Source organism: Podarcis filfolensis, assembly GCF_964270895.1.
Source record: "Podarcis filfolensis genome assembly, chromosome: 3".
Lineage (NCBI taxonomy): Eukaryota > Metazoa > Chordata > Lepidosauria > Squamata > Lacertidae > Podarcis > Podarcis filfolensis.
The window spans coordinates 100,761,738-100,776,550 of NC_139606.1; the positions used below are offsets into that span (position 1 = coordinate 100,761,738).

The 14,813-nt window shown below is 39.0% G+C and overlaps 1 protein-coding gene across 3 annotated transcripts in view; it reads left to right on the forward strand.

Annotated features, from left to right (window-relative positions):
- PLEKHH2 (pleckstrin homology, MyTH4 and FERM domain containing H2) overlaps positions 1–14,813 on the forward strand; it is a 62,232-nt gene that overhangs the window by 5,429 nt on the left and 41,990 nt on the right. For all 3 annotated transcript variants that reach the window (XR_014545799.1, XM_083604829.1, XM_083604830.1), the window contains exons 2-3: positions 441–570; positions 13,210–13,272. Coding sequence is in view for 1 of the 3 variants with exons in the window: in XM_083604829.1 (XP_083460955.1) it covers positions 448–570; positions 13,210–13,272 (186 nt within the window). In the remaining 2 variants the exon portion in view is untranslated. The remainder of the gene's footprint in view (positions 1–440; positions 571–13,209; positions 13,273–14,813) is intronic.

Below are 14,813 nucleotides of genomic sequence, written 5' to 3' on the forward strand. Positions count from 1 at the left end.
TATGAAATGTCCAGAGTAATAAATGGGTGATATTTCCTAATCCATCTCTTGTCAGTGGAGCTTATCAGTTTGCAAAATGATTTTACGGGAAAGATTTGTACCTAGCCCCAACTCAATAAGTTGAGATCAAACACTGGAACATTATATGTGTATGATCTCTCTTTGGATATTACTGAAGTTGTTAAATTAAAATTGTAGTCCTAAACACACTGTATTTTTATGTTGTGAACCACCCTAAGATCTACAGATGAAGCGGAGTATACAAAATTAATAATAATAATAATACTGGAGGGCAAACATTGAACTTGGTAGAACTTACCACAGAGTAAAAATATTTACGATGCTGCTATTTATGATATATAGGAACACCTTCTGTATGTATATCAGAATGAAGAAACAATTATATGGAATATTAAATAGCTTGTTTCCCCCCTTCACAGCATAAATATGGCAGAGTTGCTAGAGTTTGAGGGAACTATAAACTGGAAAGAAAGATGCATAGCTCTAGAATCCCAGCTGATGAAATTTCGCCTCCAAGCAAGCAAAATTAGAGAGTTGTTAGCAGACAAGGTAGGTCTTAAGCCATCTTAATATAATAAAAGTTATTGTTTTTAAAGAACCTATAATTAAATCATGATCCAAATAACTTAATAGATGTTTATTGTGTGATCAGGTTTATCTGGCTGTGGTAATCATTAGATTTTTATTCAAGTGTCCTCATATTTATATATTTATTCCTAAAGAAAATATATGTGTTTTTTAAAGAAGAAATACTGTTCTATATAGGAAGCAGGATTATGGTGGTGTACAGTCTCAATCAAACTAAGAAGATTCAGGTGCGAAATTAGAATCCTACATGCATTTCAGTTGCTGAATGAGGAACTGGTACACTTTCCAATGATCATTAGCATGTGCATGTATCTGAATGTGAATGCTGTCTTTCCAGAATACATTTCTTTTAAGATTATGTTCATTTGAACACACAATCATATTCAGACACGACTCATCGTGCTTACATTTTTCGTACAAGTAGAGCTGTATCTGATAGTAGACAGTAGAGCATTTTTTCTTGTCATGGACAATAACATTTCATTGTAAATGTGTGTGTGTGTGTGTGTTTTGAAGCTAAAATAAGTTTGCAAACCTTTAGCTATTAAGGATATTTGATTTGTATAGTATTTCCTGTTTCACAGATAGGTTTTTATATAGCCATTTGGACTGCAAGGGTGGTCTGCTGCTGTTCCAGTTGGCAGGGAATATAGGGGAGAACAGTGAGGAATGCAAAATCAGCAAAGTGCTGAAAATGTAATTAATTTCACATAAAGAACTGAAATAATATTTGAAATAAGAAAGGCCTCTTTATACCAGGGGTGCAGAGAAAGCTCATGAGTGCCTTCCATTTCTCATACAGACTAAACATGTTTGTTTAAGAAAGCTATAGGGAGAATATTTCCCATCCTTTTTTGCTGGCAGACCACAACATGATGCAAACAGACATAGACTTGTGTCTCCAAGGTGTAAAGGATATGCCTGAACGAATCTACTCCCCTGACCTATCAAGCAAAACAAACAAGATAAACTGCAGTATCTATTTTAGAATAATGTCTGAAGGCAAAACTATCACTGAGAGAAATGTAATACAGGGATGCATAACCTGTGGCCCCCTCCCAGCTACAACCTGCATGGTCAGTGGTTAGGGATGTTGGGAGTTGTAGTCCAGCAATATCTAGAAGGTTGCAGGTTAGCCACCCCTGATTTAATGTCTTATCAGCACAAGCACAGATGAGAAATAGTTGGTAAGAATTTCCTCAAAAACCACAAGTATTAAACATGAGACAAATGTGGTATCTATACAATGTTGCCTTTTAAAGTTATCCTTAAAGAAATTCTCACTCGGCAGGTTCAGTCTTTTGTTTCTTTCTGAAGTTAGCACACATTGGATGATTAACAGCATGACCTTGCAGCATTTATGGGAGAGAATGTGGGAGTAGGAAGCAGACAAGGGAATACAGACCTTCAGTAGTGGAAACTGAACCCCCCCCCCCTTATGCCTAGTCAGGGTGTGCTTTATAAAAAGTTATATGCAAAGAAAGAGAATTTGTTGAAGATCTAAGCAGAAGTTGCTGCTGCTGCAAGTGGGAGAGGTCTTCATAGGAATTCAAAGAATGGTGTAGAAAGTACCTCTACTGTAACATACTTATGCTGTCTGTAGAGCTCAAGTGGAATTTATTTTATTACTGTTGAGTTTTCTGAATCTGCAAAGTATTGCAAAATAAATAAAGGGAAAACACCCTTCTCAGGGAAATGTCAGGAGTGTTTTTCTGTAAGCTGAGTGCAGTTGGCATTTTACAATGGAAAATACATTTCCTTTCCCTTTTCTACAACACATGTTTTTGTCACAGTTCACCTAATACACAAAGTACCAAAGTGACAGTGTTGTCACTTATTTCCTCTATCAGGAGCTAGGGCATATATGACCTTGGTGAAATCTGACCCAGCTCATTCACTATAGACTAAGGGATCAAGGAAAACGAAGGGTTGGGGCATGATGAGGTTAAATACTACTATAGGATTAGGCCAGACTGTAGTCCAGTGGAACAGGCAATGTGCCAAATTCCTTTTTGGAGTTCAACTCCAGAGAGGCCACCCAAGAGAGAACACAGAAAAGAAATGAAGGAGGTGGGTGCAATGTGTGAAACTAAGAACAGGTAACAGAGCATTTTTAAATCTGTCTCTGGAACTTCAGTGTATATGCATTTCACACAAAACCCTTAAACACACTCATGAAAGAATGGGAAGCTATTCTATGGGTTGCCAACATGCAGCCTTGGGAATGTGTCTAAGGGTGGATCTAGGAATTTACACCCACTCCACGTTCTCAATTTGAATGTCAAAACACAAGATTAATTAAAGTGGGGTGCAGAAGGGAAGTTCAGTTGTGCACGAAACAATTTGGTACAGTATGTAAAACATAAATCCTGATCCTAACCTTGGCTGTGTTACTTTCCTAGCATGAAGTTTGCCTAATTTGTTGATACTGCACACTGCCATTTTCACTGAACTCTCCATCATGACCCCAATATGTTTCCTGAATAGGAATATGAATTTTATATATGTCACTGCCAATTCAGTCTTTTTGAGAAATCAGGATTATTATTATTTTTAAAAAATCTGTTTTCACCAGGTTAAACTCACTTACATTTGCCCCAGGGGAAAGATCCTTTCTGCCTCTTAGTCTTACACACATACAGTTTTCTTGCATACATCCATATCTGCTGAACCACCATTCCCCTTATCCCCTTTTTGGAGTTCAAAGAAGAATGGTAAGGCAGTTTCTATTAAACAACTCAAAGTTAACATTTCATTGCATAAACAGGGTCATGCCATTGTTGCTGACACTTCTGAGTCCATAGTTCTTGGATGTTGAAGTACTGACCCAAAAGTCCTGAGGAAACTGGACCATTCTATGGGATCAGTTCCCCTAGTAAGCAATGGATTGAACAATGGATTGAGCTTCACCACATGCTGGTTTAAATCTGTTCTTTCAGGTTTACTCTTAAAAGCTTATTTTGGACTTTCCAAAGTGGGATAAAAATACTGTTATATAAAATCAGTCAAATTTTCTTTCCTTGAGTTCAAGTACTCAACTTTTGAGATTATCAGCAATATATTTAAATATACCCAAAAAAGAAAAACAGTTAATTAAATTATTTGATGGTGGTTCTTGGGAGAATCTGGGGGAAGGGGTACATTTTGTTTGAAATAATAAGTAAAAAAATCTGCAATATCTTCCTGATTCCCCCAGACCAAGAGCTGAAGACTCCTCTTTCCATTTCCTACCAATCGGAAAAGAAAAAGTATCTTCATAGCACAATAGTACAGAGGAAAGCAGAGAATGTCCTCATAGAACATTTATGTGGTCTCTTTTCCTACTAGAAATGAGAATTGGGGACAAAAGTTTGCACCTGCTGTCCTTCCCCATGCACCCCTCTGCAGTTTAATACTGCAAAGGTATACTGGGAAGATGGTAACTGTAGCAATGTTTTCAATTTTAAGCAGGAAACATCAGCAGAAAGGGTTAAATCTGTTTGAACCCCTCTGCAGCCTGCCCCATGTGTGGCGCTAGTACACGCTAAAATCGTGTGACAACAGACCTGTTCTAAGCAGGAGCAATGGTTTCTGTTTGTATAATCTCAGAACAAGGTGATTTTGTAATCTGGTTGTATCAGCAATGAATTGTGTAGATAGACTTTTTCCTTCTGGGGTTCTTGTATGTGCCAGGATGGTTAAAAGAGAAGACAGCTAGGAAGAAGTACATATGTACTCTAAAGCTGTTCTGGGAATGGCCTTTAGAAAAAATTATTTCTAGGACTATAGTCAGAGATGAAGATAATTTTCACACGTGATATTTAAATCGGCTTTGTTTTAAATCCGCTTATAATGTGAACGTACATTGGTTGGGCAGTGTATTTTCTGTTTTTTTCTGAATTCCTTTCTGTATTAACAGTATTTGTTATCTAACTGTTTAATTGTTTTAGATCTTTGTAAGACAATATTTGTAAGCCATCTCCAGCTCACTGGAAGCAGCATGCATTATCAACATACAGCTTGTGGACATGTATATGTAAAAAAAAAAAGCAAGGGAAAACATATTTAAATAAATAAGCAGAACAGGCAAGCCCCTGCCTTCAAGAAACCTATGGTCTAAATAATGGACATGAGTACTATTATAAAGACTGTCTCAACTTTCCTCCCACCTTTAAAAGAATTCTTCATAATTTCTTTTCCAACTTCTCTTACCTAGCATTTCTATGACCTTTGCCCCCTGGGGACAGCATGGCATTTGGGAAGAGTGTCTTTGGTATGAAGTATGACAGAAGCGCCATTTATGCATGTTTAAAACGATATATTTAGCTCCTTTTGTGGTTTTAGTATGTGTTCAATAACAGTTGTTTACTGAAGGATGGTTGTAAAAACAGGAAATGGTGAGGGGGTAATTTGGCATTTCTATCCTTATACCTTATGAAAACAAAACAAAACCCAGAACTGGTAAAGGAAAAGTGTTTGGTAAGTGGAGAAGAGAGGGAAGGAGGCTGGAAATATTTGTAATATATTATTGCTAGCTATAGGAGAGTCTTATGACTAAATTTGGAGAAAAAATGTTTGCTTAATAATTAGCTTGAAGAGTTGAACTTTGGCATGTTTGCCTCTGCTTTTTGGCAATCCGTTTTGCATCTTTAATGCACATTGTTCAGAAACTTAAATAACTTTGAGACTTATGTTGTGTTAGCCATTTCAGTATAAAACCTCTGCTTGCACAACAATAGCTGAAGCAGCATCCTGTGCCTGGCAACTGTAGCAAAGCAGCTGAATAATTCTACCTCATTTGTCTATTTAAAGACTTGAGATAGCCTGATAACTTTTATAACTTGATACAAGAGGCCATGGGGCCTTCATTCACCTTAGATTCCCTGCAAAGTCCCTTGCATGGTTTAGCATGGGCTTCTATACATAGCCATTAATCTGGTTGCCTGTAAAGAGAATTTCCTTTGAGTAACCAGGTAGAGAAGTTTTATAAAAATGGAGTTTTGTAAAATCCTAATAATAAAAAATCATAAAATCGTAGAGTTGAAAGGGACCCAAGGGTCATCTAGTCCAACCCACTGCTCGAACCAGCAACCATCTAGTTAACATCCATGGACACTGACCCATTTGGGAATGATAGGAACACTGAAGAAGTTATTTACATATTAATGAAAAGATGCTAATTAATAAAAATGACTAAAGGCCAAAATGATTAATGTCATTATAGCTTATTGCTATATTTGTATAATGCAGTAAATGTTAAATATTTGTTTAATTTAATAATATTGGGGTAAGGAGGAGGCTATTGTGTGATAAGGCTCCTACCTTTATCACTCACTAGAATGCATGACAGGAACAAATAATATCACATTTTCATTAATGCAGATGAAGTGTTTAAAAATATTACCATTTGGTAAATTGGTTGTCTCTTCATTTACTGGCATAGACTATATTAAGGAATAATTCAAATACACAGTAGAGTGGGGCATATTTGTTGTTTTTGGAACTAGATGGCCCGTAGAATTTTTGTTGATGCAGCTAATGACAGAAGGAGAAATAGCATCTCTTGACTTTCAGGACTGCAGAGTTTTAAGCCCAGCTGTTAGAAAGCACAAATTCTTTTAAAGTAAACTTGATCTGAAAATTATTGTTACAGAATAAACATGGAACCCTGTAGTGACGTGTTTGTAGAATCAATTTTGGAGTGCAATGTTATTTTAAAGGATATTGGCAAAGAGAAGTAACACTGTATTGTGACATTAACTGGAGTGTCTGGTGTTTTCTGCTGGATCAAAACGGCTGGAATTTGATATATGATGGTAATTAATATGGCTCATTCTGAGAAATAGAATCATTCCAGTGAATTTTCAGTGCTTTTGCTGGGTTAATTGGCAAAAAAGAAAGGAATACATAAATATGTACAGTAGGTACTGGCACAGATCTGAGACTAAGATCCTGATAGAGCAGCTGCATATTGTAGAATGACAGCATTGGCTGTTGGAGGAAATTTGTGCCAATTTCACTCTTAAGCAAAAAGTAAATATTATATTGAACAGCCCCACACAGGACGTTTTCTGGAGATCATGTAATTTAAATACTCTGTTGGAATCTGAGTGGATGAAAAAAGATATCAGCCTTTGGGGAGTAAGGGAATAATGCACAATGGAAAATGGCAGTGCTGTCGGAGAGCACAGTGTAGTATAAAGCAGAAGTTTTCTCAGTAAGAAAGCTTTTATCTTTTCTCTCTTTTTTGGTTTTTCCGTTTCACTGGTCTATGTATCAAAACTGAAGAACTGTAAAACTGCAGGTCTTCTAATTGCCTAAGCTTTTGTATTAATTTGTGATAACCCAATCTATCAGCAAACTTGGTTGACCTTATGAAGACACTGTTTAGGTATGAGTGTGTTCATGCTTGGCAGGAGAGAATAACTACTAATGCTGGTAAAAACACCTGATGTATCCCAATGTTCACTTTCTCAATGGCAGAGGTAGTGTCGTACCTTGGAAGTTGAACGGAATCTGTTTCGGAAGTTTGTTCGACTTCCAAAATGTTTGGAAACCAAAGCGCGGCTTCTGGAAGCTCCTGCAGCCAATCGAAAGCCACGCCAGACATTCAGCTTCCAAAAATCCTTTGAAAACCAGAACACTCGCTTCTGGGTTTTGATCGTTCGGTAGCCGATTTGTTCAGGAGCCAAGGCATTTGAGATCCAAGGTACGACTGTACTTTATACAAACTGGCAAGAAGAAGCTAAGGGTAGAGTACCTAGTAAATGTCAGGCGCTGTTGGAACTTCCTCTGGAGAACCTGGGAAGAATGCTAAAACCTTGAAGCTTCAGCACAAACCCTGACACCTGTCCTTAATTGAACCTTCCCTGCCAAATTCCTGTGTGCACAATAACTTGTCAAGGAAGCTGTGGAGAAGGGCAAAGGGGGAATGAGGCTTTTCATTCCTTCACTCCCTATCTCAAGGGGACACACTCATGTGGTCAAGCAAAGAGATGGATATAGAGTCTGCTTTGCTTTGCTTTGCTTTTTGCTTTGATTAATATGAAAGGAATTTGCTTCAGACTTTGTAGAAGCTGTGGTACATCCCAGTGCAGCAGAGGAGATATGTAACTATACCGACAACTGTCCTGACATTATATGTTGGCCATTGTGTTTGTCTAGTGGCCAGATTAAGGCCCATACATCTTTACTTATCAATTCAGAGCCACATCAGCTATGAACTGCAGCTCCCTTAGAATCCCAGTGTACATTTGGAGTTTTGTGTCTTCCTGTGAAATCCATGTTTATAAGCTTTCTTGACTGCCTTCCATGAAAATGCATAATAATGATAAATATGTGATTTGTACTCTAGCTGAAGTAATGTACAGTGGTACCTTGGTTTTCGAACGTCTCTGTTAAACGTTTCGGAACTCGAACACTGTAAGCCTGGAAGTAAATGCTTCGGTTTTCGAGCGCACCTCGGAAGTCGAACTGGAAACACGGCTTCCATATTGAGTTTTCCGTATTGAGATTTCTGTTTTGAGGCTTCTATTTTGAGTTTTCAGTTTTCAAACGTTTCAGAACTCGAACGGTCTTTCGTTTGAAAACCGAGGTACCACTATATTTGTAGGGACTAGCTACAGTTGCCTTATCTCTTAATTCTTCCCAGTCTTGGCATTTCTTAACCAGCTCAATTCAACAATTCAACCCTTAGTAATTTGGCAGGAGCCAATTCTGACAACATTTCCCATTATTTAATGTATATCGAAATAGAAATTTGCCATGTAAATATTGAAAAAGAGAAAGTTGATCTCAAGACCCTAGACTGACCATTGCCTATTAAAGTATTGCAATCTTGCTTACCTAGTTGAGTCACCCAACTGTACTTACTGATATTACCAGGCTTATATATATATATATCTACCTTTTCTAATTTAATGAAAACTGTTCTTTATTTGGAGAAAATTGATAGCAAATATTTGAAGATCTGATTGAATGTAAGTCATAAACATAGACTAAAATACGATACAGTTTGTGGGATAAGTAGAAACAAAAATGCTTCTAAATAAAGTCTAAAGACTTTCAGCTGAACTCTGTGAAATAGTATAGAGTGTTCTACGGAAGAGACTGCAGGGAAGCAGATCGCCTTTGCTTTTGAACTATTTTTCCTTAAGGCATTAGATATTTATTCACATGTGGCTTTTCTCTGTTCATTGTTGGAACAAAAATAACTCACAGAGAATTGTTTGATTAGTGTCAGATGTAGAGTAGTAATTTCCTGAGTTTAGTTGTATGTTAAAAAATCTGACTAATTTTTGTGTCTTTAATGATGGTTTTACTAAGTATGATATATATGTAACCATAGTTCCGAGTTTGGGCATTGGATATCAATCAGCCAAAGGCCTGGTTGAAGAGGAACATTTTTGCCTGGTGCCTAAAGGTGTATGGTGAAGGCACCAGCCGAACCTCCCCACAAATGGGGACTGCAGAAAAGGCCCGTTCTTGTGTTGCCATGTTCCAGACCTCTTGTGGAGGAGGCACAGAGCCTCAGAGGATGATCTCAGGATCTGGGTAGGTTCCTATTGAGAGAGGCGGTCCTTGATGTATTGTGGTCCTGAGCCGTTTAAGGCTTTGTAGGTCAAAAGCGACACTTTAAATTGGCCCCAGATACTGATTGGCAGCCAGTGCAGTTGAGCCAGGATCTGTGTAATATGCTCAAACCATCTTGCCCCGGTGAGCAACCTGGCTGCCGAATTCTGCACTAGCTGAAGTTTCCAAACTATCTTCAGAGACAGCCCTATGTATGACGCATCGCAGTAATCGAACCTAGAGGTTACCAGAGCATAGACAACAGTAGTTAGGCTGTGCCTATCCAGACAGGGGCACAATTGGGCCACCAACAGGAACTGGTGGAGGGCGCTCCGCACTGTGGAGGCCACCTGAACCTCAAGTGGCAGCAAAAGATCCAGAAGTAAGTCCAAGCTGTGTACCCACTCCTAAATCTCCCAGCCATCAAGTTTATGGAACCGCCCACTAACAGTGCCTCCATTTTATATGGATTGAGCTTCAGTTTGCATCCAATCGATTACCAAGGTAAGACAATAATCTAGCATATCCACTGCCTCACCTGCAGCTGTAAAAAAGAAACAGAGCTGTGTGTCATCAGCATATCATAGACAATGTACTCCAAAACTCCAGATAACCCCACACAGAGGTTTAATGTAGATGTTAAACAGCATTGAACCTTGAAGAACCCCACATTGAAGGTTCCGCAGGGCTGAAGAACACTCCCCAAGCTACACTCTCTGGAAACCAGAACTACCACAAAGCAGTGCCACCAACTCTTCTCTGACAGCCACTCCATATGGACACCATGATTGTTGGTATTGAAAGCCACTGAGAGGTTGAGGAGAATTAACAGGGACACATTTCTCTCATTTCTCTCCTGACACAGGTCATCATATAGGGTGACCAAAGCAGTTTCTGTGCCAGTTTCACCGGCCTAAAACGTGATTGAAATGGCTCTAGAAAATCAGTTTCCTCCAAAAGTACCTGAATCTGGTCTGAGATCACCTGCTCAAGAACCTTGCCCAAGAAAGGGAGATCAGAAACTGGCTGGTAGTTACTTAGATTTTCTGAATCCAGGGAGCATTTCTTGAGGAGTGATTTTACCACTACCTCCTTAAAGCAAGCAAGGACCACCCTGTCTTCCAAGGAAGCATTAATCACTTACGTCCCCTCTCTACTGGTTTTTATCAGCCAAGAGTCCAGAGCGCAAGTATTTGCCCTTGGCCACATCCTTGAGCATTACTAACTGAAACTCATTCAACACAACAAGACTAGACTGTGCTCTGGACACCCATGAGATCCATCTGCTATAACTGTGGAGTTAAGATCTCGGTGGAGGCAAGCAATTTTATCCTCAAAATGTTTTGCAAACAAGTGACAAAGGGCAGAATTCAAAGTAGACCTAAGGAGATTGCTGCATCAGCACAAGTGTTTCTGCTTGTCTGGTGAAATTAGCTCCCTCTCCCTCTGTACAGTACTCTAAGAGTTCTCCTGACCCCCCAGGCTGATTTGAGGAGGGTGTGGGGGAAGGAAGGAGGGAGCCCCATTGTGCTATTGGGACTTGTTCTGGCTCCTGCTAGCACAGCTATTAAGTTGAATCCTGCCCAAATGGTAGATCTCCAAACTGAATTAGAGAGGTAAAAATTTACAATAGAGAAGGAAGATTAGAAGGAGTAAGAGTTGCTTTTTAAAGATTGAGAGAGGGTTAAGAAAAAAGTAGATAGTTTAGAAGCAGAGAAACATCAGGACAAGATCATTGCAAGAGACTTGTGTAAGTGAAGAATAGGATGAAGAGGAAAAGTGCACTTAGAAATAAAACAAGAAAGCAAAATGAGAAACTTAAATAAATAAAAATGCACAAATAATCAACCAGGAATAATAGCCAGTAGAAGATTTTTCTGTGGCCACCAGCCCAAGAAAAAGTGAGCTGAGCAAGCCATGTGGATTTAAGTTTTAAAGCAGATAGGAAACCTTTCTTAATGTAAAGGATGTTCCCTCAGGGTAATCTCCCAAGGGCAACATACTGGCATTGGCTGGGGCTGAAGCAAAAATGGGAGGACCATGCATTTCACTCTCTTTGCCACCCCTTTCTCTCTCTCTCTTTTCAGCTTCCTTTCTAGGCAGAGAAAGAGAGCCTTATCTTCCTCCCTGCTCACACCACTCCAGGGGTACTAGAGGAGGGACAGATATTTCTGTACCTATTCCAGCAGCTCATTTGGCTCCTGTGCGAGGTGGGGAGAAAGAGGCTTCCGTGTTCCCAGCATGGAAATAGTGAGGAATGAGGCCGAGAAGCAGAAGTCATGAGGCCAGACAGGAATGGGCTATGAGCCAGAATCAACCTGTGGACTGGTGGTTCTCCCAATTTTAAAATGTTGTTATTACATTGGGTGGCAGTAGTTAAGGACAGTCTGTAGTAAAACACCTGAACATCCTTCTTAGAGCTTTCAACCATTCCTCTTCCTGGTAGTTTTGTCAGCAAAAAAAATACCCAACTTGAAACATTAGCCAGTTTCTATGCTGACAGCTAAAATATCTGTTTTTGAGCATACAGTTAGAGCACCTTGTGCACTGCATGAATCTGAGAGTGTTCAAGTAAATGTCCAAGTTACAAGATCAGAGCTTAGATGCTGCCAGAAAGCTGTCCGATTTATCCATACTGTGAACTCATGCAAAACTACTTAACATACTTTCTTGACACAGTCAACTTTACAAGGAGCTACAATTTGGTATTGGCATTAATTTATTAACTAGCTGAGAGCTATTTTCTAAGTGCATGCTCCATTAACAATTCAACTTGGGGCTGATTTCAGTTTTATTCTTTTCTCCATCTTAAGCCCCAGACATGAATTTAGCTGGGTATATTTTTGCTGATCATAGTCACAAACATGCACTGGACTAGATGGCTAAATTTTTGCTGGTTTCTGAACTGGGATTTAGAACCACATGTTTAGGAATGATCAGGTGACCCATGGTAAAAGTGCTGGTGGAAATTCTAAAATGAGGGGAACGGGGACACAAGATCCTGTGGCCCAGTTTGGCTCATTAAACTGTGGCGAGCATTTGCAGAATATAATGTCTGAATGCTGTTGGATAAACTGGAATAGCTACTGTCCAAATACTTCCCCTAAGACAGGTTCAAATACAAAAGATCAACACTGAGTTTCATGCATGCCATTTGCTTATCAGCTGATATGCTGGCTTTAATGTTATTAACAGCCCAATCATATTTATGTCTATTAAGAAGTAAGCCTCATTGAATTCATTATGACTCCCATGTAGATATGTATAAAAATTACCCTGTTCAGTATAACATACAACACTTGCTTTTTACTTCAGTTCTTTTTGGAGTTACCTTTAGTCTCATTTATAGTGGGTTATGAGATACAAACTATGAACCAAGAAATACCTCATTCAAATCTTAGCTTAGGTCAAGGCTAAACTACAGGTGATACTAAAGATGCAATTCAGAAGCACATTGGTTTTTTTTTAAAAAAAAAAGTAGGTGCAGAGCCCTCTGATTTTTATCAATATCACAGTGCATAGGGATGGGACGTTTTGTCCATCAATCCTGTCATGACATTGCAATGCTCCCATTAGCTGGGGGAGGGGGAGCTTTTACTGACCCTAATCGGAGTTCTTCTCACCCCCAAGGCTAAGAGTCATAGTGCTGTGTTTGGAGGGTGATTTTCTTCAGGATCCCAGCTAGGGAGGGTTAAACCTGCCCTCCCCATGTGCTAGGCTTTATGAGAATCACCTTCTCTGGAGTTGCTATTAATTTTTTTAAACCTTGCTAACCTTCCAAGTGATAGATTTGATCCTCAGTCATGAACTCTCTGGGTGGTCTAAGGTAGGCTGTTAACAATTAGGTCCACCCACCTTCGACTGCAATATGGCAATAATATTCGTCTACTTTTATAAGACTGTTGTATGGACCCTCAAGTTAATGTATATGAATCTCTTTGATTCCTTAGAAAAAGTGCTATATATTATGACAAAGAAGAATACTTCCATTGATAGCAACCAAGGGAGCATGCATCTCATTTTTATTACTACTAAAATGTCTCTTTCCAGATGCAGCAACTTGAAAAGCAAGTGATTGATGCAGATCGACAAGCAGAAAAAGCTTTTCAGCAGGTATGTTCATAATGCAGAATTATGTACAGTAGCAACAATGTTCTGAATTTAACCTAATGTAAATTTATTTTACAGGCAACCCAACCCCCGTTCTGTCCCCTTCCGGGGCTGAAAACGACTCATGCATTGGTGGTGACACATCAATTGGATGAGTGCAAAATGGTCACCACCTGCATTTATATTTTAAAATCATATTTTAACCCATTATTCAGTCAAGTTTTAATGGGCAATCGAAATCCTTGGCTGGCAGCAGCGGGGCTTAATAGATCAGTATAAGTACCTCCACAGGCCCACCACTCGTTCCTGCCAGGGTGGAAAACTAGGGGCAGGGGAAAAAGCATTTTTTGCTATGCCAGCTCCCAGGTTGTCACAACAGGGCCAGTTGAGAATCCAACGAATCCTGTGCCAGCCCTATTTCAAGAGTTCCTGCAGGCTAACACTGACTGGCAGCAGCTCTCCAGGGTTTCAGTTTCCCAGTGCCGTTGGCCTTGGGCATACATTTGTATTTTACCATAGGAATACATCAGAAAGCTCTGATTTAAAATACAGTCCTTTATGTGTACAAATTGCAAAACAACAGATTTGTGATCATCATAAGTGATGGTGTTCACAGTTTCCTACATGAACATGATATTTACATAGAAAATGCATCTAGTGTGAAGAAATCCTAGGTAGGAGTGGAGACAGTTCCATAAACTTGAGAGATTGCAAATTTGCTATGGACAGAAGCTTTGGTTCTTCGGATTTAATTAGAAACTGCTAGGATCGTTCCAGATTTATTTCCCTGACGAGGCTGAATTTAAATAGGAAGATAATATCAACTGAGCAGCATGAATCCCTCTTGGTATGCCTGCCTTGTAATGCTTTCATGGCCTAGCCTGAGTGCCTCTGCAAATATGCTAGCAATTTATAGATAACTGAGCCTTGACTTTTATCTTTAGCAGAGTTGTTAGGCATATTCAGCTTTTCCAACACTTGACCACATGCTCTATTATAAGCTATGTTTATACAAAAGGAGAAAAGGGTGTTTTAGGGCTTAAATTTATTTATTGTTCTTGTTTAAAATAGACATGCTCTGTGCCTGTAAATGTCTTTGTTGACAAATTATTACAAGGTTGGCCCTAAAACTTTTTAACTCAATAAAGTGAGTTTGCATTTAGCTTCTCTTCTGCATTCTGTCTTTTATAAACATTCATGCCCACACATGGTATAAAGTAGTCAGGGAAAAGTTCAAAATAGTCTTGAGCAGAACTGGTTAGAGGGGCATGCAAATGCTTTTGCCCAGCGAAACTCTCACCCCTTCCTTTTCTGCAATTTCCCCCATCTCTTTGCAAGAAAGTAAAAAAATGCGGGACTGCTTTCATTTGTTTCATGGAATTTACTTTTAAGTAATTCCCCCACCCCACCTATTATTTGAGAAGATCTCACAAATAATGCTTTGATTGAATTATCCATGCAACGGTTACCAGGGCACTGTTAAATATTTAGCCAAAAACATAATATAATAGTTTATGCAATTAATATTACACATGTTACAGAAG